This window comes from Arachis ipaensis, chromosome B8, assembly GCF_059453495.1.
Source record: "Arachis ipaensis isolate K30076 ecotype BB chromosome B8, ASM5945349v1, whole genome shotgun sequence".
Taxonomy (NCBI): domain Eukaryota; kingdom Viridiplantae; phylum Streptophyta; class Magnoliopsida; order Fabales; family Fabaceae; genus Arachis; species Arachis ipaensis.
The window spans coordinates 129,341,361-129,362,819 of NC_142443.1; the positions used below are offsets into that span (position 1 = coordinate 129,341,361).

General features: G+C 33.9%; 2 protein-coding genes across 6 annotated transcripts; both read right to left on the reverse strand.

Moving 5' to 3' along the window:
* Positions 1–719: 719 nt before the first annotated feature.
* LOC107612855 (plant/protein (DUF810)) lies at positions 720–20,029 on the reverse strand. 5 transcript variants are annotated; one of them, XM_088497549.1, is made up of 27 exons: positions 20,007–20,029; positions 17,949–17,989; positions 17,663–17,838; positions 17,492–17,556; positions 16,462–16,792; positions 15,467–15,533; positions 15,204–15,357; positions 14,185–14,352; positions 13,938–14,048; positions 13,560–13,769; positions 12,998–13,099; positions 11,883–12,104; positions 10,947–11,021; positions 10,764–10,847; positions 10,133–10,315; positions 9,878–10,033; positions 8,808–8,900; positions 8,035–8,106; positions 7,516–7,633; positions 6,444–6,625; positions 5,812–5,893; positions 4,692–4,793; positions 4,497–4,603; positions 2,856–2,933; positions 2,684–2,779; positions 1,337–1,432; positions 720–1,020 (listed from the first exon to the last, which is right to left on the reverse strand). In XM_088497549.1, exons 2-27 carry the CDS (start codon positions 17,954–17,956, stop codon positions 847–849), a joined length of 3,312 nt encoding a protein of 1,103 aa, XP_088353675.1. In that variant the 5' UTR covers positions 17,957–17,989; positions 20,007–20,029; the 3' UTR covers positions 720–846. The 5 variants fall into 5 exon arrangements, with proteins under 5 accessions (XP_088353675.1, XP_016170097.1, XP_088353676.1 ...); XM_016314611.3 differs by lacking the exon at positions 20,007–20,029 and adding an exon at positions 18,369–18,568; XM_088497550.1 differs by lacking the exon at positions 20,007–20,029 and adding an exon at positions 18,233–18,568 and having other exon boundaries at positions 10,764–10,844.
* LOC107611583 (histidine kinase 5-like) lies at positions 20,015–21,356 on the reverse strand. Its single transcript, XM_021109814.2, has 5 exons — positions 21,010–21,356; positions 20,833–20,889; positions 20,509–20,736; positions 20,337–20,430; positions 20,015–20,248 (listed from the first exon to the last, which is right to left on the reverse strand). The coding sequence occupies exons 1-5, from the start codon at positions 21,325–21,327 to the stop codon at positions 20,121–20,123; spliced, it is 825 nt and encodes a 274-aa protein (XP_020965473.1). The 5' UTR covers positions 21,328–21,356; the 3' UTR covers positions 20,015–20,120.
* Between the last annotated feature and the right edge of the window lie 103 nt (positions 21,357–21,459).

Consider the following 21,459-nt stretch of genomic DNA (forward strand, 5'->3'; position numbering starts at 1 on the left):
AATACATATAAAAAGTCTCAACATCAAATTTTAAATAATCAACAATGACATAACAAGTCTCAACAGTATCTTAAAAAACCAACGATAACATAACAATAGAAATAAAATTATAAGTAAGTTAAAATAAATAAATAACATTTTGAACATAAAATATTTATTAAATAATAATAATATATGAATAATATAAAAATATATAATAAATTAAACATGTTATAACTTATAAGTATAATTGTAAATATAACAATAAAATAATATTATAGCATATTGTACGGTTTGAATTGGATTGGATCGGTTATGAAAAATAAATCTAAAATTCGATCCAATCAAGCAATTTGTAAAAAATAGAATACAATCAAATCCAAATTAGTGCAGTTTTAATCGATTTTCGATTTGAATTGAATGAACGGTTTAATTTGGATCGGTTTGAATTTGAATGTATCCGTGAAAATTTTTTTATTTTTTATTAAGACACGATTGGACACAACAAACACGTGTCAAACGAGTGTTGTGTTCGAAATACGGTAACTCAACAAAATGTTCGTGTTTCGTAGGATAACCATGGCACCATCACCCAAGAGAGAGAGAGAACACGTTGCACCACGCCAACTGTACACGATACTGTAATTGATCATGAAGCTGATTTTTTTAACAAATAATCTGCCCTCCTAAATGAATTGAAACTTCATTAATTGAATTCTTACCGTCTTGACATGGACGAATTTTACAAATGGAAGATTAATACCATTGTAATTAGTTACAAAACCAGATCTGGTAGTCTGATTATACAGCAAATCATCTATATCTCAAAGTGAAAATTGTGCCTTTCCATTTTTTGTACACAATACACTAAGCAGAAGACTTGGGTATCTTGTATTGTTTCTTGAGAAACAGGGATGCCTCTGAATCGCTCCTATGGCACAATATTCTCAATAGTGTTTTGGAATCAGCTCCTAGTTTGCTTTTGCCACCTTGCATTTCCATGCCACTAGCAGATTTCAAGTCTTCAATCAACTCTCGCGTCTGCAAATTTGTACAGATTATCGTATGCTACATAGATTCCAAGAAATTATTGTTCCGAGAACATATATTCTAAAAAAGGCAGGCGCATAAAGAAAATACATTCTAGCAGCATTAAATTACAAGATAATATTGTACAAGAAACGACTCCTTTGAAAATCATCTACACATTGTGACTTCAAAAGTTCTAAAATAAGTGAATAACTTGTGGAATTCGATCATTAACCATACGGCAGACCACATAAAATTGCTAAGCCTATTGGGCACCTATCTACTGATCATCAGATTATTGAAGCAAACAAACAACCGGTGAACTAACCTCGTATCCATGCAACTTGATCACATGCCGAACACGTGCAATCTGATTTTCGACAACACCTCGAGGAAGCCCATCACCTCCGGATATGAAGAATTCCTATGATGCATCCACAAAGAAGCTAATACTCAGAAACTTAAGCTTCTAAGAGCTAAATTGAGATTCTAGTTACTATCAAAAAACCTGGTTCTGAGGGTCAGTCTAGATTCTAGAACGAGGTTTTAAATGGGAGAGAAAATTTCATGTTTTAGATTTGAGTAAAATTACATGTGAATCTAAACCCAGGGATATGTTTTCTAGATTTATTACGATACTGGAATATAGTCACTCAAGCATCCTTCGGCAACGGATACTTGTCAACTGCAGCCAATAAAAGTGAAACTTTACTTTGACAAACCGTGTCAACTTGAGTGTTTAACCCATTTTTCCTCTTTAATGGAGCTTTGATTTTATCTGTTCAATGGGAAAAACTATCTTCTTCGTGACCAATCAGGCAGAAACATTCACTGGCTTTGAAAGAAGGAGCTAAACCCCTAAAAGTTTCAATTCTACCTTTGGGATTAATTATTTGACAATAACATTTGGTCAATTTTTTTTCTTTTTTACCAATTTTAGTCCTCCCCTATAGTGTCATCATCATCACACTCCTCTCTCTCCACCCCTCACCCCACTGTACCCTAGACCCCACCTCACCACCTCCTGTGTTTCACTCACTCTCTTCTTCACTCTCTCTGAGACAATCTGCTAAGTAACCCTTTTTTCTTCGAGTCAGTTCCAATGGAAGCACATCCACAAGAGTCACAAGCTCACAAGCCTTGGCTTCTTCCAATGCCAACATTCCTCTTTCAAGTGCCTCACCCCACCGCACTACCCCACCCCCCCCCCCCCCCCCGCGCTACCCAACCACACCACCCCCACCCCTATCGCACCACCCCACCTCACCGAGCCACCCCCACCACGCCACCTCTCCTCTTCCACTGTTCCATCTCTTTCCTCCCTTCTCCCCACAGGAGTGCATTGTACACCAGAGAAGCTCCCAAACCAAGCCCCTTCAAGGAGGGAGAGAGGGAGGAACTATATAGGGGAGGGGTAAAATTGGCGAAAAAAATTGACGGACAAAGAATTAATCTCGAGTAGAATTGAAACTTACTGAAAATGTAAGGGACAACAATGCCACGAATTAAACATTAGGGAATTTTTGAAGCTTTTCAAAAATATTAGGGACAAAAGATATACTTTACTCTTATTTTAATTATGACCATGGAATACATTTAGGACATCCAGAACTGATTTGCCTGCTGTAAATTATATATAAAGTTTTTTGGTATTAAGATTACAAGTGTAAGATACCTTTAGGACATCCAGATCTTCCTCTAGTAATTTTGCATCACCGGGAAAGAAAACTCTTGATGGACCGCCATCTAATATAACCCGGAGTAATCCATCCTAACAAGTAGGAATATGTTAGAATCAGAGTACCAGAAATGAATTAAATTAATAAAAAGCAAGGATCAGTACCAACCAATGATGCCTGAAGAAGACTTGTCACTATGCGATCCCTCAGAGGCTCCACAACAATGTCACAAAGTTGACTAAGCTCCTACATTAAGTGAAAACAGAAGTCAACAACACATGATTAGTAAATTCTAGACTTTCAAGTAAATCCAATATAAAATAGTGATTGGTGCTCAAGTTAAATAAATGTAACTAATGGAGTTTCCAGTATGGATAGCTAGGTGCAATGGGATGTCTTTGAATGTGTTAGGAAGTTGGAGAAAATATAATCAAGTACAGAACCAATGGCCTTCTTCAGCATAGTTTTTGATAGCGGATGAGCCAAAATTCGCCATTAGATTATGGTGTACGGTGTTGTGGGAAATGGATAAAACGGTGGATGGACTGAAATATATATATATATACCAAAAAATATGCATAAAATACTGCACATGTAATATTTTATAAAATCTAATCAATATAAGCAACTTTCTAGCCATAAAGTATGCAATTAATTCAGAAATTTTAACAAAAAAACACAATGTTAAGTCACAAAACACCAGAAAACATAAGTCACAGTTTATTGGCGGCAGCGGCAGTGCTGTCAGCGGTTCATCTTCGAGCAGCAAAGAGCGAGAAAGACAGAGAGGGAAGACATTCTTTGGGTTGGTGAAGGCTGAAATCTGGTCGGGAAGGTTTTTGAGACCCTAACATTAGCTTTTAGGATTGTCAAAATGACAATAACAACCCTCAAGTCCAACAAAAAAATTCCACAAAGACATGCCATTTCCGCCATTGTCATCACAGAACGCCATGACACCATGGACATTGCGGCCCCCGATTTTCCACGAAGCAACACAACAGAAATGGCAGCAGACCGAAAATCCACCATGCCATTTCGCCATAGCTGATATTTTAAAACACTGTTCTTCAGAGGATATATTCCAATGATGAGAATCAAAGGCAGAGATAAGTTGGAAGCTAGAGCTGAAGGAGAATCTTTGGAGTTTGGAAGCAGATTTTTATATGAGAATTGAGAAGCAACACAGAGGATATGGAATATTTTAGAAACAGCCACAAAATCCTAGCTTGGAGGTGAAAATTAGGGATGACATCATACCACAAATCACACATTTTAAGTATCTTGGGTCTGTACTTCAAAGTGATGGATAAATAGAGGTGTGTACCATAAAATTCAGGTGAGGTATTAATGACATTGCATGGTAATGGTACTAAACGTTGGGTGCTAAACAACCAACCAGAAAATAAGATCGGCATCAAGATTGAAAGGAGTGAACACATTAAACAAGGTGGAATTAAGAAAAAATGCATTGAAGAAATACGTATAGCACCTATCATGGTAAGAGATAGTAAGATCACACATTAGGCAGAGTGTGAACTGAAGATATGTGTAGTTGTAACAAGAAAAGTGGATCAAATGGAAAGCAGCTCAAAATCTAGAGGAAAAGAGACTAAGAATAACTGTAGGTAAAACCAATTTAAGTGGTTTGACAGACACATAGATAAGATATTACAATATTAACTGATCCACATAACTGAGCACACTTAATAGGATAAAGCTTAGTTGTTATTGTTTATATATACTAATCAAAATCAACCTAACAAGACAATATAAATAATGGTTTCTTCATGACAAGACAAACTTTACCATATCAAGTGGTTCTATTAGTGCATCCATCCTGGAGGCTGAGACACTTGGTTTGTATAAGTTGTCTATAAATGGAACTCTAAGATCCTGGAAGATGATTTTGGTTCCTGCAAGTTGATAATTAACAATGGAGTAAAACTGAAAAGTTAGATCAGTTTGATTTGCAAGAAAAGGGATAAGCTTCTGAATTCTCACCAGCATACTCACAAATGCGATCCATTGCAGCATTTATAGCCTTTCTACTTCCGTCAAATGTATCCTTTTGAGGAAAACTTTTGGACTTATCTAAGGATTTCTCTATAGACAAAAGGATTGCAGAAGTGCAACACATGAGAAAAGACTTCAGAGTATTTCATCGCAAAGAGAATGCAAGAAAATTGGAAATTATAGGTATGACAAATAGAGATTCTGATCTTAGATTGATATGATTACGTGTAAAATATTATAATACAAAAAAATATTATCCTAATTAAATAAGAGCAATAATGAAATGTATGAAAATATATAGACTATAAGAAATTAAGTTGGCATAACCTACCCTGAAAACTAGCTCAAGAGGTAAGGGTTGCCTCACACTTATAAGGGCTATCAGGTTTACAATTTTAGACACTGGGACTTAATACACTCCCCTCACGCTCAGAACTAGACAAAGACTCGGAGGGTGAAATTTGAGGACGACTTGAATTTTTTGTGGTATGAGGTGACCCAATAACAATTTTTAACCTGGCTTTGATACCATATAAGAAATTAAGTGGGACTAACTTACTCCAAAAGCTAGCTCAAGAGATAAGGGTTGCATCACACTTATAAGGGTTATCAGGTTATCAATTTTAGATAATGTGGGACTTAATATAAACTACTCCTAAAAAGATTATCTAAATACTTCATGATATTCTCACAATAAGATATTATGAGATTTTCAAATATTCTAATTTCTAACAAACATGACCCTATCCCATTATGAAATAACAGCAAAGACAACCTAAAAAATATAGGCACTATCTTGAAGGTTGAACCAGATACAACTAATTAATTAATTAATTATAAAAATACGATTGATTAACTGGAAAAATAGTAACTAGTAAGCTACAAACAGTTTTATCCCCTATTGAAAAATGAAGACTTGGACATGCATCATATACAACAACAACATAGCCTTATCCCACTAGATAGTTGCTTGACTACATGGATCAGCCATAGTGCCCATATAATGATCATATCTATGTTTGGCCCACTTATACTTGATTCTCTTTCAAAGGACACATATCATATTAACTACGAAAAGTAATACAGAAATAAAAGTTCAGTCACATACTTATGAGTTTCTCCTGGGATCTTTTACTTGTCCATCGCTCCCAAATGCTATCTTCCAGTTTATTCAGATGACTAATTGCATACTGTCAAGTGCAGAAAAACTTCTATTAACTTAATAGAGGGAAAACACCAAGATAATATATGGTATAGAAGGAAAGTTTCACCATAGATTCACAACTGCTTTGGTTATTAAATAGTCCAGGCTAAAAACTAATCCCAATCATGTAACACAAAAAGAGAAGGGAACAATCCCACCAAACAATTATTTCCCAATGACAAAGATTGTCAAATGCAGAAAATTGTTTTGAATTAAAAAACAACCTTTAAAACTAGTACATTTATTGATATACTGATCAGTAAATTGTTAAGTTTTTCCTTAAGATTTAAAATCTAAAATAGTATACTATATTGACAGTATCCAATGAAGAATAATTAAAATGAACCAAGGAGAGATCTAAGCAACCACAGGTTTTTAATTGAAAGCTTGGGGGAAAAATGACAATCCAAATAAAGTAATTCTAAGAAATAGAGATTCATCAAGGTAGATTGAGATGATGAGAAGAAACACATTATCACAAATGCATAAACAAGTGTGCAAACTATCCAACCACAATTCAAGTTGCTTGAACTCACATATAAAGTGTTTAATTGAACACAGAGTGTTGAAGTTGCAAGGACACTGATTTCATTTGTCCTTGTTGGCTCTTCAGGCATTCGAGCATCAAATAATTCCTTCTTTACAAAAGCCTTTATGCCAACTTCCTTTTTGTATCGTGTGAGAATAGGAACAGGTGGTGTTAAATCCTCTTTGCTTGCTGTGGGATTAAATGGGAACTTTAGAATTCATACTAATATATCATCTATGGAACTACACATACTTATACCAATAATTAAAAAAGGATATATGAGGAAGTCATCCTTTCAAAAACATGTTCACTAAATAAATATAAGGATTAGACCATCCACTCAGGATGATGTAATTAACCAATAGACAGCAGCAAAGGATGTTAGTACTTATAGTACACTGATACAGGGGAGGGAAAAACTATTGCCATCCTTAATACTATCACTAATCATTCTCTCAAAAGTTTAAACTCAGATATGACTATCTTTATATCTTAACATGCCCCCTGAAGAAATTTAGGATTGAAGCATAGAGATGCAAACACAAACCTGAAATCTAAGTCTTATTTAGAAGATAGGGTTGGACAACGATCGAACTCTATAACATAGACCAATGGTTCATAGAAGCTCTAATACCATGCCATAAATGATAAATCATCTTCAAAAACTCAGCTATTGAGAATAAAGGCACATAAATGGTTTTATATCTTGACAACTACAAAGGAAACCACATAAATATTTGCTGAGGGATTTTGGATAAATTCATGCTTTTATGATGGTAACATCTAGTATTCTGGTTTCAATATCTTTTTCAATGGAAATCCAAATTTCCTGACAGTAATTCAGATGTTTGCTTTGTAATCTTCTGAATTATTTTTTATTTCAACTTTATTTGAATTATGCTATCTTGTCAAGATTTTCAAATATATTTTAATTGTGGTTATCACATAATGTAAAAGTAGCTTCTTCTTAGTCTTATTATGATGCTATACGAGCCACTTGTGCAACTCTGGAAATTATTGTTTTTGTGTAGAAATTCTGAACTGGAAAATGAGGGAATAGACATGAAGCATCCACTCACCCAAATCATTAACAGCATTGTTTGCATACACCTGAAGAGCATTGTCAATGCCACGGAACACGCTATTTAATTCTGTAAACCTCATTGGTACTTTAAGAGCAAAAAATTGATCAACAGTCTGCATACAGTAAAATGGTAAATTAACTGACAGTCCAATGGATATAGACAAAACAGACAATGGAAACAAATAGTTATCGTCCATGGCTGCATGTTTAAGTATTCAAAAACAAAGATGTCAAGTCAACTAGGCAGGAGCCCTGAAAGGAAATGGCCATTACCCCCAATCACTAGGAGGACGAAGTCCTCCACTTTCACAGTTTCACACAAGCATTAAAAAATAAAAAATGGGTCCAAAATAGGTCAACGAAATAGAAATGTAAAATGAAATATGTAACATATAGCTAGATGTCATTCAAGAAGGAAGCATCGAGTTTGAAAGATGCAGAGAAAATTAAGTATCCCTGGGCAATTCACACAATTTATGCCAAATTGGTATATAATGCAAAACTAAATTCTTACCTCCTCTACAATCCTGTAAACTTCCACAATTGAACTGGCATGCCGCTGTTGAGGTGATATTGGGTCCCAACTCTGCTAAAGTACACAATATTAACATTTGATACGTGAAGAAGATGTACTAAAACAGGATGAGAGATGAATAGGCATAGGGAAGCTACAAATACAAACTTTCAGTCTCTCTTTAAGGTTATTTATTAGCTTTCTCATAAACCTAAATCCCTCCCAACCAAGAATATCAACATTATCCCAGACTTCTATCACAAAAGGAAGGAAAGAGCTATTCGACGTCCACGTGTTCTCAAATCTAAACGGAGAAGGGACCCATCTAATCTTGTGAGATTCCAGAATAATCGGGAATGTTCAGAAACTGGTCTAAAGAAACTCTCTTTGGATAAATCAGGAAAAACATCCTCCCAAGCAGGGGCAATATGGATTACATGGTTGGTTCCAATAGGGATTTCATGAATCAGGTATATATAAGTTTCCTGTCTAATATAACTGATAAAAAGGACTGGTGAATTACCAAATACAGAAAGTAGACCTGATAAAATTATTGAAAATTTTACTATAGAGTAGATTTAACCACAAAACCTCATCCAGCTACCGAAAGCCCAAAGGAAAAATAGAAAGTTTGAAGAACTAGCTACATAAATAAGCAATTAAAAAAAGGTACTTAAGCAAAATTTACGTCCAATTTAGTGTGAGAGATAAAGATAACCCAAAAAATGCCTGCCATTTGACATGAGGGGAACACTGTGAACAACAAGGTTTACCTCCTGTAGAATAGCCCGCTCCACCCAACCTAGAATTCTTCCAAGCTGTGAATTGACCCAGCGTAACACCAGTGTCCCAGATTTTTCCTCAATCTATAACAACAACCAAAAATGCCAAGGACGATTTTAGAATACAAAAGGATAGGTATATTAACGACAAAAGATTATAATGCAGAAACCTTCAAAATCATGTTGCAGCTCATGATTTCTTGAGGAAAAATCAATATTAGATTCAAACATGGAAGTTGTTGCTTGTGTTAGTAAGAATTGTGCTCAGTAAAAACCCAACATATATGTTGACAAAATATATCTTTTTAGAGTGTGTTTGGATAAGATATTTTCAAATTTCAAAGAATTTCAAATGAATAGAAACCAAAATAATTCAATTAAATTCCATTCAATAACAAAATTTCTTATTTGGATGATGTAAATAGATTAATTATATGCATCTATAAAATTCTTGGTATGGATAAGGTAATTACATTACCTCCATTCACAAAATATTGTATTCTAATAAAATAGAATAACATTTGTTTCATTAAAAATAAACTAAAATGTTTTTCCCCATTTAATGTGGTTGAATTTCCTTTTTGTTAGTTTTAAATGAAATTGAGAGAAGAAGGAATTGAAATTCCCTCCCTATAAAATTCCCTATTTTGAGTAGTTAAAATCCATCATTAAAATTGTTTCCAAATTGAAATTCTTTCCTACTACTTACCCAAACACACAATTTTACCACAAAGTAATTTAAATACTCCCATAAATTACGTTTCCTTCCTCAAAGTGACTTATCCAAACACACACTTAGTTTAATATAATATTATTCTTTAATTCAACATAGGAGTTAAAGGCATCTCTTTTAAATAAATAGTAACTTCTATCAATAGTATCCAAACAATATCTACGGTATCAAAAATCACTTTTCTTAAGATTAAAATTCTCAAACATAAATTATGTTTGTGTTACCTCACTTTCAATCAAAAGTAAGTTTACAAATCAACATGAAGTTTGCAACCTCTATATTAACAAATAAGTTCAGTTCTAATTGCAAAGTAACATAACCACCTAACCTCGTAGAGATTCAATTTCTTGCACAAGATTTCAGCATTTTCTTCTTGGCATGAAGATGTAATAAGTGCCATTATGAACTGCTCTAGACTTTCAGCTTCTGGGAATACAGAAATGACATCCTCAGTTAGATGTTCAGCACCATCCACAAAAGGTTTCTGGAAAAGACCAAGAAAGTAATATGTGTCATTTCAAAGACATTTCACAAGGTAATCAAGAAAGTAAAAATATATCCAAATTGTGTACAGCATGCTGACCAGTCTGTGGCCATAAAGTTTGTGAACTAATGATGCAGATACAACAGTTGCTTGAGGATGCCGCTGAGATAAAATGGGCATAAAAGTTCCTGAATCTTTTTTTAAGAGCTTCTTGAGTTCTTCTGCAAGCAATGTCAAATGATGCTCATGCGACACATCTGCTCTTTCAACAACTTGTAATGTCTGCAGAAAGTAAAGAGATCCTTATAGGAAGGTATAAAAATGAAGAACAAACCAAGGTCTTCTTCTATCCCGTTTTGAACAGGATTAAAAAGCTAAATCAAATGTTACCACCAAGTCAAAATGTCAAATGGCAGAATCAAGAAAAAGTTTAAAACAAGATTTAAACTACATCTTTGCTTCCATGTTGCCAATGGTTCTCTGGTATTCATTTAACTCTGAAGCCAAATGACAACAACAATATATTGGTCATGTTACAAAAATTTCACTTAAAAGAAGCTATATACCATCAACGAGAAAGAACAGTAACATTTGTCATTCATTAGTCAAGTGCACAATAATACCATTTAAGGATTCCAGTACAAAAGCAGAACTCATAAACACTCATTAGGACAGTAAAAATCTTCATAACATAATTATCAGAATTAACCACTGCAACCAGAATACTCACCCTTGCAAATGCATTCTTAATTGATGATGATATATATATCTCTATCTGATCACGATCACTAATTGGCAAGGAGTGCATGATCTGCTGAAAAAAGATAAAAGGAAGTTTCTTACTCCCATAATCTAACATTTTTCACAAAATGATACATTCAAATCTGAAAGATGCCATCTAACTGATACACACAGTTTCTGGTTCTTCCAGCAGAAGCCTCCTGGTAATCATTGCGACTGCCACAATCTTTTCCATTATTGTTGGGCCCTAAAAGGAATATGAGATGTTATAAAACCACATTAAATGTGCAACTCAGTGAGTGTGTGTGTGTCGCGTGTCGGAGGGATAGAGAGAAAGGAGGAGAGGGAGATAGATAAACAAGCACAGACAAACAAAACAAAGCAAAAATTAGCAACCAAACACAAGTTACAACAGTTAGCTATTTGAAATATCAATATAGAATTATAGATAATGAAATATTATAAGATTGGCAGCAAAAATATATCTCTCCCTACCAATAGATTCAACAAGCCAAAACTCGACCAGTCTAATTGGAAAAACCAACTACAAATTTCGCAATCTTATTATTTTCACAACTGTGGACATAGATTCTCCAATTCAAAGACGATATCAGTTGTGATTTGTACAGTTCGACCGATGCCTATATAACAACTTCGCGTTTTCCAACTAGGAGAGTTCAACTACATAAATTAACTGATGCCATGATGTCCTGACATAAACCATGTCTAAACCATTTAAAGTAATATTTCTTAATGGTTTCTCCTAGGGCTCTCTTGATCTTATATCTCAACATATAAAGCTACCCACAAGAATATTCTTAAGATAAAGAGAAGTTACAAGAAGAATGCTCGACAAGAGAATGTTAGTAAAAAGAAAAAGTTGTCAATGAAGTCTAGCTTGCTAACTCTGAATATGTCGTAAACCAACCCCCCAACCCCCACAAAAAAAGCCCAAAAAAAAAAGATAAAACAAAAAAAAGAGGAAGATATTAACAAAGATTGCTGAACCTGAACAGAAGCTCATCAACAATCAGAGAAATGATACATACAAACATATCCAAGTATCTACCATTATGTAGAACCAAACAACTTAAATCATTCAACAAACCTCATTGAACTGAAGATGGTAATCTCCAAGCTGTTTGTCAGCCCATCTCTGAATTGGTGTTAAGAAAGATTGTAAGAAAGACATATCATGTTCACCTTCAACTTTGGAATGCAAGCTTTTCAAGTTCAACCTCTCATGTTGGCCCCGTTGCTCCATTAGTGGTATTTTCTTTAATTGCTCAATCGCATGCAGCAAAAGTCCCAGCTCACTTGTGATAACATACTGTATCCTCATAATGAAATAACTAATTATTAATTATGACCAAAAACAGGAAAAGGTGTGCTCCATTACAGAGCAAGTACTAGCTAAGCAAATAATACCGTAATGGCAAAAAAGAAGTGAAAGAGCAAAGGCCAACCAGCAAAGAAAATTAGGGATTTCAAGATAATTATTGTTACTATTTTTACTATGTGGTGATCTTAATTCTTGATTATCTACATATAAACATTTTGGTTTTGCTCGAGTCTTGATTAAAAGGCAACGTAACAGATAAGGTTGTATTTGGTTGTTGTCCATGTCCATCAGAGGCATGGACACCGTGACAACGTTCACTGTTTAGTGAAACACAAATTTTAGAAGGACACGCTAACACACACCGACATACAAAATATTATGTATTTAATTGTCTTGCCTGAAAGCTAAGACAGATATTAGACACGAGACAAGATTTTATTACAATTTTGTCCCTTCCAATTTTTTTTAAAATTCCACTTTCTACTCTCATCACCTTTATCACCAACAACTTCCTTCTTACTAAGGGTAAAATTGTTTTTAACAACAAATGTGATTTCTCCTTATTGTCTTAATAACTTAACAGACTACATGTATTCATGTGCATTAGTGTGTGTGTCCTTACATGTATGTCTTCATTGTCCTGAGACAGTAAACAAACACAGCCTAAAGAAATATCATAAATTAAAGTGGCAAGCATCCCAGGAGAATAGAATAGGTTAATTTCAAATACACTTGATATCTAAAATCAAGTGTATCTTTCATTTTTATGGCAAAACCAAATTCAATGAGGCAATCAACAATAATACAGTAAAATAGTCCAACTATAAGAATTGAAAGGGGTCAATGAAGAATATAAGAATAGAAAAATGTGATGCTTATACCTGACGAAATAAAATCCATGCATAACAGGTGTGATGAATTGTCTCTGTGATCCCCAAAACCCGCCAGGTTGACTTCAAAAGTTCAAGAATTTCCTCCACTTCCTAGAAATAAATTGAGCCCAGCAGAAAAATCAGAAATTACAGAAGTGGTAGAATGTAATTGTATCTTTTTAATAGAATAAAAAATGTATGAGAAGAGAAGAATAAAAATAGATGGGAGAACAAGATATTCTCTTTACAAGAATAAAAGCGAAAAACAATGTGTTTTCTATGTTAGTTCTCAAATCACATCAAAGATTCATTAGAATCGGTATTTATCTTTGATAGAATAAAATTCAATTTCAACCACTACATTGCAAATAAACACATTTTCCACAGTAACCCTCTATTTACTTCACATTAACAAAAATTAGAAGAAGCATCAATTGCACAGACCATGTTCCCAAGAACCACACCCTAAACTTTTTCAATCTTTAAAAAAAAAAGAAAAAAAACACACACATTAAGGTGGTAATGACACAAACCATCATGTTATAATTGCCTCAGAAAAAAAGACACCAACCTCTGTCAGCTTTCCCTCATCTAGCATGTCAAATACACTTAAAAGTAATTTCTCATATAGTCTAACATTAAAGTGGTAACCATCTGCCCAATGGCATATTTCCCCGGTTAAGTCACCCCGAGCTGGCCTCTCAGCAAGTGGAATTGCAATCTCCCTCAGAGATCTCAAGCACTCTGTCCTTTGAAGTTCACCATTTGAAGAAGGGAGAAACTGAAAGGATTAAAGGAAAACGAGAAAGAATGAAATGAAACATAGTTTGTAGAATCATGTTAGCCACATTCAATCAGACATAATAACAAAAGTAAGCAAATTCTTATGATCTAACTAGCACTAATAGATGCAATAATATACAAAACATCTGAATGGATAATCACACACCTCAGATTCCTCAATTTTTGCCAGTAGAATCCTCAGCTCATTTGTCTTGCGCCCAGATTCACCAAATCCAACAGCAGGGTGATTAACAAGCCCCTCCTCCAAAACTTTTAACTGTACTGACATCAATTTGGAAATGTTCAAAATCAGACAAGAATATTGACACCCTCACATTTCCATCAATAGAATCAAAAGCAAATAAAGAATAGATGAAAAAGAGAATATAAGATTACTGAATTGATTATACTACCTGCCTCTTTTGCCACCGTATGAAAGCCTTTTTATCAGAAAATTCTGAGCGTGATATACAGCAAAGCAGCTCCAAAGGAATCAATAGAGTGTCCATTCTTTTCCCTACTTTTCCAACAAGAGCATTTAGCAATCCTTGTCTTGTTCTAATATCCATCACCTCAGATATCTGCAATCCCTCATACATCAATATGGGGTCATAAAACATGAACGTAAATTTAAGGTTTTTTTGCTTTTCACAGTTCAGAAGCATATCGTGCCTCATTCCAGATAAACAATAACACTGTTGAACGTGTTATCTATAGGGAATAAGTATGGTAAAAAGTTTTAGTTAACAGAGTAAAGAACTAAAGATAATCCATAAGTATTGTGGATACTCATAGAGGACAGTTGAGAGCCAAATCTCTCCCAATAAATACTCTAGCATTTACTCTCTAATGACAATAATGCAGATTCACTTTCAGATCACACTTCTTCTCCCTGTCTCACTCAATAGTTTCTGTTATTCTAACATAGAAGAAAAATATGTAAAGAAAGTAAGCTCATACTCATGAGCTTAAGATAAGGATGTTAAGTGGAAAATTGAATCCATATTGTGTGTTGAACAAATTCAAGAATCAAAACCTATCAAGTCCCTTTGAGGACTGCAGTCCACTGAGATTACTTTTCCTTCAGTTTTAACCTTTTTAAGTTATAACACTAAATATTTCTCACCCTATAACTCTGTCATCCGATTAACAGAGCATAAAAGAACCAGGCTAAGTTAAAGTGTACTTTTTCTTAGAAGCAAATCAAAGCATGGGCCAAGGGACTAACTTTAACTGAGTTTTCCATAAGAGTTATAAACAAGCCTCCAAAATCCATTTATAAATACAAACCCAGCTTCTGAACCACCGCTCTCAAGAAAAGGGAAGCCATGGTATTACAAAGAGTTAAAATAATGGAAGGAAAAACAAAGTATGAGTAAATGGAATCCTGGAGCACTAACAAACCAACTAATCCTGGAGAAAAACAACATACCTCCATCTGAACACGCATGGTTTCTAACAAGCCAACTAATCCTGGAGCACTCTGGGACTGGGACACAACACTTCCAGTTTTGCTCCGCCCAAGTTTCCTAATCAAACTGGATCTTTTCTCTTTCTTTTTTTCTTTGGATGGGACAATCAAACCCCTGTTATCCAAGGAACAGATAAAATATTTAACATATGTAAAGAATCCAATTATAAATTTTTGTCAAGGAAAAGTGATCTTCCCAAACTAAGGGTACTATGAACACGTACCCTGTGGCTCCAGCACAAGCCAAAAGGATCTCATATGCAGTTTCCCGTAGATCATCATCTGTGAGGCCTAGAAACAGTAACAACAGAAACTAAGAAAATTCACAGCATCCTTTGAACCTTTGGGTCAAGTTCAACGTCAAAATTATCTAAATGTGTGTTTGTGATTTTATATTAAAACCAATATATCATTAAGCGTAAAATTGCAAACGGAGAGAAATATAAAGAATGAGGAAGAAATCATACACCATAAGTTTTTTAGTACACCATATGGAAACAGTTATGCAGTATGCTGCTTGTGAAATATATACTACCGCGCACGTCGCGCACGGGGGTGTTTGTACCCATTCAATCGCAATTTTAGTACGCTTTGATATAATCCTCGAAAGAAGACCGTGAAAATACCCCAAAGCTCAGCATTATTTCCTCACAAATTACTAATCCTACCTTCTTTAATTTCTTGTAGACATTTTTTTGTTTTATTTTTTTCTAAATCAAAAGTTCCAAAGTCCGAAAATCTTGTGGTTGTCAGTTCACTTTCTTCGTGCATCAATTATCCTAGTTTTACTCAGCAACCAGTACCATTATTATCTCTATTGGTGATCCATACGTGAACTATACAATGCATGGTGTTCTAGCACACGGATGAATCATGAAGTGTATGCACGAACTAATACATGGTACATCACGTAATTGGTGAATTCATGGAATTTAACATGCACAATATTCCCATACAAGGGCCCAAGGCCAATCATAGAACTTCTCTCTTTCTCATACAGGTTTCTATCTGAGCAATAATTTCTCCATCACTCAGCAATCAACTAGTAGTGACTTCATGAAAGAGGTTATCTCACACGAATTTCTTAATATGTTTTCCTATTCCCATGATGTTCTGATATTTAATGTCAAAGTACTATTCATCTGATAATAATTAACTTCATAGGATTTCTAGGAATGCATAGAACTTAGCCAACAAATAAACGTTGTAAAACATTCACCTGTGGAGAAAGAAGGCAATTTCACTGCAAGATCAGATGCATCATTGAGAGTCCTTTTGGACCTGAAACCTTCTAATGCTGCAGAATCATCATCATCCTCAAAGTCATCAATGTCATCCACAGTTAGCTCTTTTTCATGTGTAGAGTCAAAAGACTCTGATCTTGACAGATTTGAAACAACCGGGGATGGGGCAAAAACAGGAGTTGGAGTGGATACAGCAAGAGGAGGAACTGTTGAAACAGGAACAGGTGGTGGCGTCCTTCTAGGAGGTGAACCTGAAGTTTCAGGATCAGTTGTCAAATAAAACTCGCCAACTGAACCTGTATCACTCTGATAAAAAAAAAAGAATTTAAAATCTCAACATAATCCTCATAAACAAATTAACCAAAAAGCTTCAAACACCTGAAGTGTAAAAAAGAACCTAGGGTGGCCGGAAATAATCTAGCACATGAGTTTTGAAGATGCATCTTATTCAGCAGCATCTATTATATACGTAAGGGGGGAAACCCTCAAAAAATGTATGAAAAGACAAGATCCAGGAATGACTTCTATAAATAGTAAGCACTATATTATATCAATATAAAATTGTCATCACAAAGTGCACGAGGCCTAGGCAAATCAGGGCATTATGTATAATACCTATATCTGCATAAAATAAAGATGCATATGAAAATACAAAATAAATTTCCTCAACTATCTCTCATATAAGCTTAAGCAAAGGGTACAGGAAAATAAATGGTGTCTACATCCAAAATGCCCCCTCCAAGCAATAGCCATTGGGATTCAAGTGTGAACACATAGCCCATCTTAGCTTGTGCTAACATTAACAGTTACTTAGAAGACTAAATGGGAAAGGATCAAGCTCTAGACTATATGGTTACACAAGTTCTAACACAATTATGTCCCAAACCATCTCTCCTAAATTCTAAAGCTATTCAGTAGAGGAACATAAGTAGTTTTCATATCCAATAAAAAGAACAGAGAAAGATCAAACCATCAAAGAAGGCCAAATTATTAATTATAACATACCATTTGGGGCAAACCAGTATGATCATGATAATCTCTAATAGCTTCCGAAAGCTCCAGCAGCGAACCTACACCAAAAGATTCATACAACAAGTAAATCCCTACAAAAACAATAAATAAACAAAAGCATCATAATTCATAAACAACAATGTGAATGACCAAACTGAAACTCACTTCTTTTTGCACAGTTGAGGACGTAATCAACACTCACTTGATCCAGATCCACATCATCAAGTGTAACAGCACCAGGCGGCATTACAACTTTCTTGATCAAACTCCCCGACAGAATGAAATCGAGAAGTACTCTCCTGTCCCTTCTGTATCTCTGCAGAAGCTCTAACGCATTCTCTCTGAAAATTTCAAATTTCATATCAAATAACAAAAAGAAGCTAACTTTACTAAGTGGATTTTGAAGTATCATGAATCTTAACGAGTAGTGAAATAACAAAGAAACACTTACTCATCCATGGCCAATCAAGGTAAAATGATGCAGAACTGCAACTGCAACAAAAATTGAGCAGAAATTAGAACTCAAACTCAAAAGGAACAAGAAAAGCCACCGTTTTGGTTTAGTTGACGCTTCATTTTTGGTAGTCAACAAAAAAAGCAAGATCAGGTTTATACATTGACACTTGATTCAGGATTTTGAATCATTCTACCAAAAGCAAGTGAGAAAAATAAAATAGCATTTTGTTTCTTTTTGCAACACGAACACATTTTGACTTTGAAGTAAAGGGACGTTACCCTCGCAGCCAACCAAACAGGGCCTTATTTATCACTCGACTTTTTGTTAAAGAATGGATCTTAAAAACGCGGAGAGGGGAAGATAGACAGAAGAAGAAAACGAGTGAAGGAAGAACTAAAAAAGAAGAGGAGGAACCTTTAGGCTGAATGCAATTGAGAAAAGGGTGGTGACTGAATGAGTTAGTAAGTGAGAGAGAGAAATGAGGTGATAGCAAATTAGCAGCTTCGGTCCACTGACTTGGAAGAGAAAGCGAGAATGAGAGAGAAATGACTCAATGAGTGCTAGCCTGCTAGGCTGTTACCATAAGCTTAGTTTAAAGTCTCAAATTTAGATCCAATCCAAACCACACTGGTGATTAAACACTAAAATCAGTCACTAATATATTTGTATATAAATATAAGTATAATTTAATTTATTTTTAATATATATTTATATTTTAGTATATATTTTATACTAATAACTAATTTTAATGACTAATTTTAATGTATACGTAACATCACTCTAATTCATTGATTTATTAGTTTACTCAATAAAATTAGTCCCAGGTAAATAAAAATTATAAAATAATAAAAAATTTAAAATATATATTTTTATCAACATTTTAAAAACAACCAAATTTTAAATTTTAAAAATAATTAATATAAAAATAAACATAAAATTAGTTAATATTATTACAACTACAATATATCTTAATTTGATTGAATAAAAATAACAATTTATAATAACAATAAATTTTAATATTAGTATTAAAATAGATAACTTTAATTACAATATTAACATTAAAATAAATAAAATAAATTAATAAATTTTTAATAAAATTTATATTTCTATTAATAATAGTACAAAATTAAAACTATAATTAATTCGTAGAGAATACAAAATTAAAATTAAGTTAGATAACAATAAAATTATTTAATTCAAGGTTTCCTATATAATTAAGTTAGATATCTATAAGAAGTACGGTGACAGAGTGGCTGCCACGGTAACCAAAGCCGCACTGCATCACAGGAGAGATGTGGTGCTATGGAGCACCATAGAGTGCATAGTTATCGCCAATTCTCAGCAAATTTGATCGGTATTTATCAATTTTCATCGGTTCATACCGATTTTCATCCTTAAACAATCTAAAAAGTGAATTGAACCAATTTATAGTTCGATTCATTAATTTTTTTTATCAAACCGGTTAGTTTGATTCGATTTTTATAATTATGAGCCAAACTCAATTAAGGAAAAAATAATAAATAAATTAGCGACCTAAATGGTCCTTAATTTTTGAAAGTGTTCATATTTTTTTAAGCACAAACATGATTAAAAAAATAAAATATTTGTTTTTAAAATTTAATAATTTTATACTCAGTAGATATTCTTGTATTTTTTGTCCGTAACAAAAATAATATTAAAAAATTTAGAGCTTAATTTTTTATATATATTTTTAAATAATTATTTAAATATTTTTATAAAATTTTAGAGATAATATATAAATAGTTTGCTGAATACAAAGTTATTTGTGACTTATAAAAAATAATATTTTTTATTATTTTATCATATTTTATAATACTTAAAAATTATTTTGCCATTATTAAAAAGTAAAAATTATTTTTATTAACATTTTCAAAAGCTAAGGACAGTTCGGGTAATTTACCAAAAAAAGAAAGAAGAAATATTATTTTTATCCACAAATGTTTAAAACACAACAAAAATATTTATAAAAAATCAACATTAATGTGCACTCATGAAAAGAATGAGCCAAAAGGAATGTGAGAGCAGAAGCACCTTCACCAGTAAAGGAGTTGGCAGTGACACACAAAATGAGTATAGGAAGGGGACGAAGAGGTATAAGTGTGTGACAGAAGAGTTTATATTTGTGTGTTTTTTTTTAAAGTGTTTTTATTTATGTGTGTTAACATAGTGTTGAGATGTTGATAGTAAATACATCATGATATTGTGGCCAGATAATGGAGACCTTATCTCATGAGACATTGTGGCCAGCATTTGTTTTGCTCTCATAGTCTCCTCTATTAGAAGGGAGTGACAAAACAATAAGATTTCTTCATCTAAAAGTAAAAATTATTGAACTAAAGTGCTGAGTAATCAGATTCATACCTGTAATGTGAATGGTTTTGTTTAGTTCTGTTTCCTTTGCTTTCTGAACTGCAATCTCTTCCCGAATCTTGGCCATCCTTTCTCTTTTCTGCACCTGCAATTTCGGAGAATTGTGAAATATCATGTGTGCTGCCATTACCATAAGAAATATTAAAACAAAGTTAACATTTACCTGATCTGTTACATCCATTCCCATATAGTTTATTCCAATTGTCTCCCCTACTTTGCTAAACACGGGTTCTACATATATCAAGAATGTCTTTGATCCGAATAGTTCTGTCTCAAAAGTGATTTCCCTTTTTGCAGGTAATCCTTTCTCCAAGACTTCTCTCTTGAACTCTTGAGATTCTTTGACCCCAGATCCTGTGAATATTTCCACATCTGTTTTTCCTATTATGTCCTGAAAAATGAGTAATCCGAGGAGTTTAGACATTTCATCTAGTCAACAATTAGAATGAAGTGTTAAATTATTTTTCTCCAGCACATAATCTATTACCTCCTCTTGCAAACTTGGAAAATGATTATAGATAAACCGGTATCGCAATTCCTTGTCCTGAAGAAAAAAAACATACATAAAAGAATTAGCCCTTGATAAGTCTAAAACAAACTATTAAGAATACATAGAGCACAGAAAAACTCATGAAGCAGTGCCTCAAACCATAGATTTTAATACCTGATGGCCAATAACAACAGGTGCATTCTGGAGGATGAAATGCAAGAAATTATCTGCTCTTTTGAGAATCTGGGAGAGTTCTTCTACATGTGAGGATTGCCTCTCAATGTTGTTGATCCTTTCAAGCAACTTGTCTTGGAGTATCTGCTCTCTCTGGATGCTTGCCTCAACCAATTTCTCCAAACGCAAGGCCCTTTGTTTCCAATACTTAACAGTATCATACTCAGCAGCATCTATTTCAATTCTCTTGTTCTGAAGCACAACCTTGTTCTTCAATATAGACATTGGTGTTTGTGTTTCAATAATTAAGAGAGTCATGCACTTATTTCTTTCTTAGCTTGTAGTGCAAGAAATTAAATGGGCTTCACTTAGTATGCCAATGTGCTCTCACATTGGCCGTGATTTGTGTGATGTAATTAGATATTAATTGATCTCTTTGATGTTATTTAA

Excerpts from the sequence above, each read along its gene's own strand:
- LOC107612855 (XM_088497549.1), bottom strand. Across the intron at positions 15,534-16,461 it reads ATTGCCTTCTTTCTCCACAG|GCCTCACAGATGATGATCTA; the intron begins GTGAATGTTTTA and ends TACTGTTTCTAG. Across the intron at positions 13,100-13,559 it reads ATGAGGGAAAGCTGACAGAG|GAAGTGGAGGAAATTCTTGA; the intron begins GTTGGTGTCTTT and ends ATTTATTTCTAG.
- LOC107611583 (XM_021109814.2), bottom strand. The coding sequence starts at position 21,327 with ATGACTCTCTTAATTATTGAAACACAAACACCAATGTCTATATTGAAG. Across the intron at positions 20,890-21,009 it reads CTGTTGTTATTGGCCATCAG|GACAAGGAATTGCGATACCG; the intron begins GTATTAAAATCT and ends TTTTTTCTTCAG. Across the intron at positions 20,431-20,508 it reads GAATGGATGTAACAGATCAG|GTGCAGAAAAGAGAAAGGAT; the intron begins GTAAATGTTAAC and ends CCGAAATTGCAG.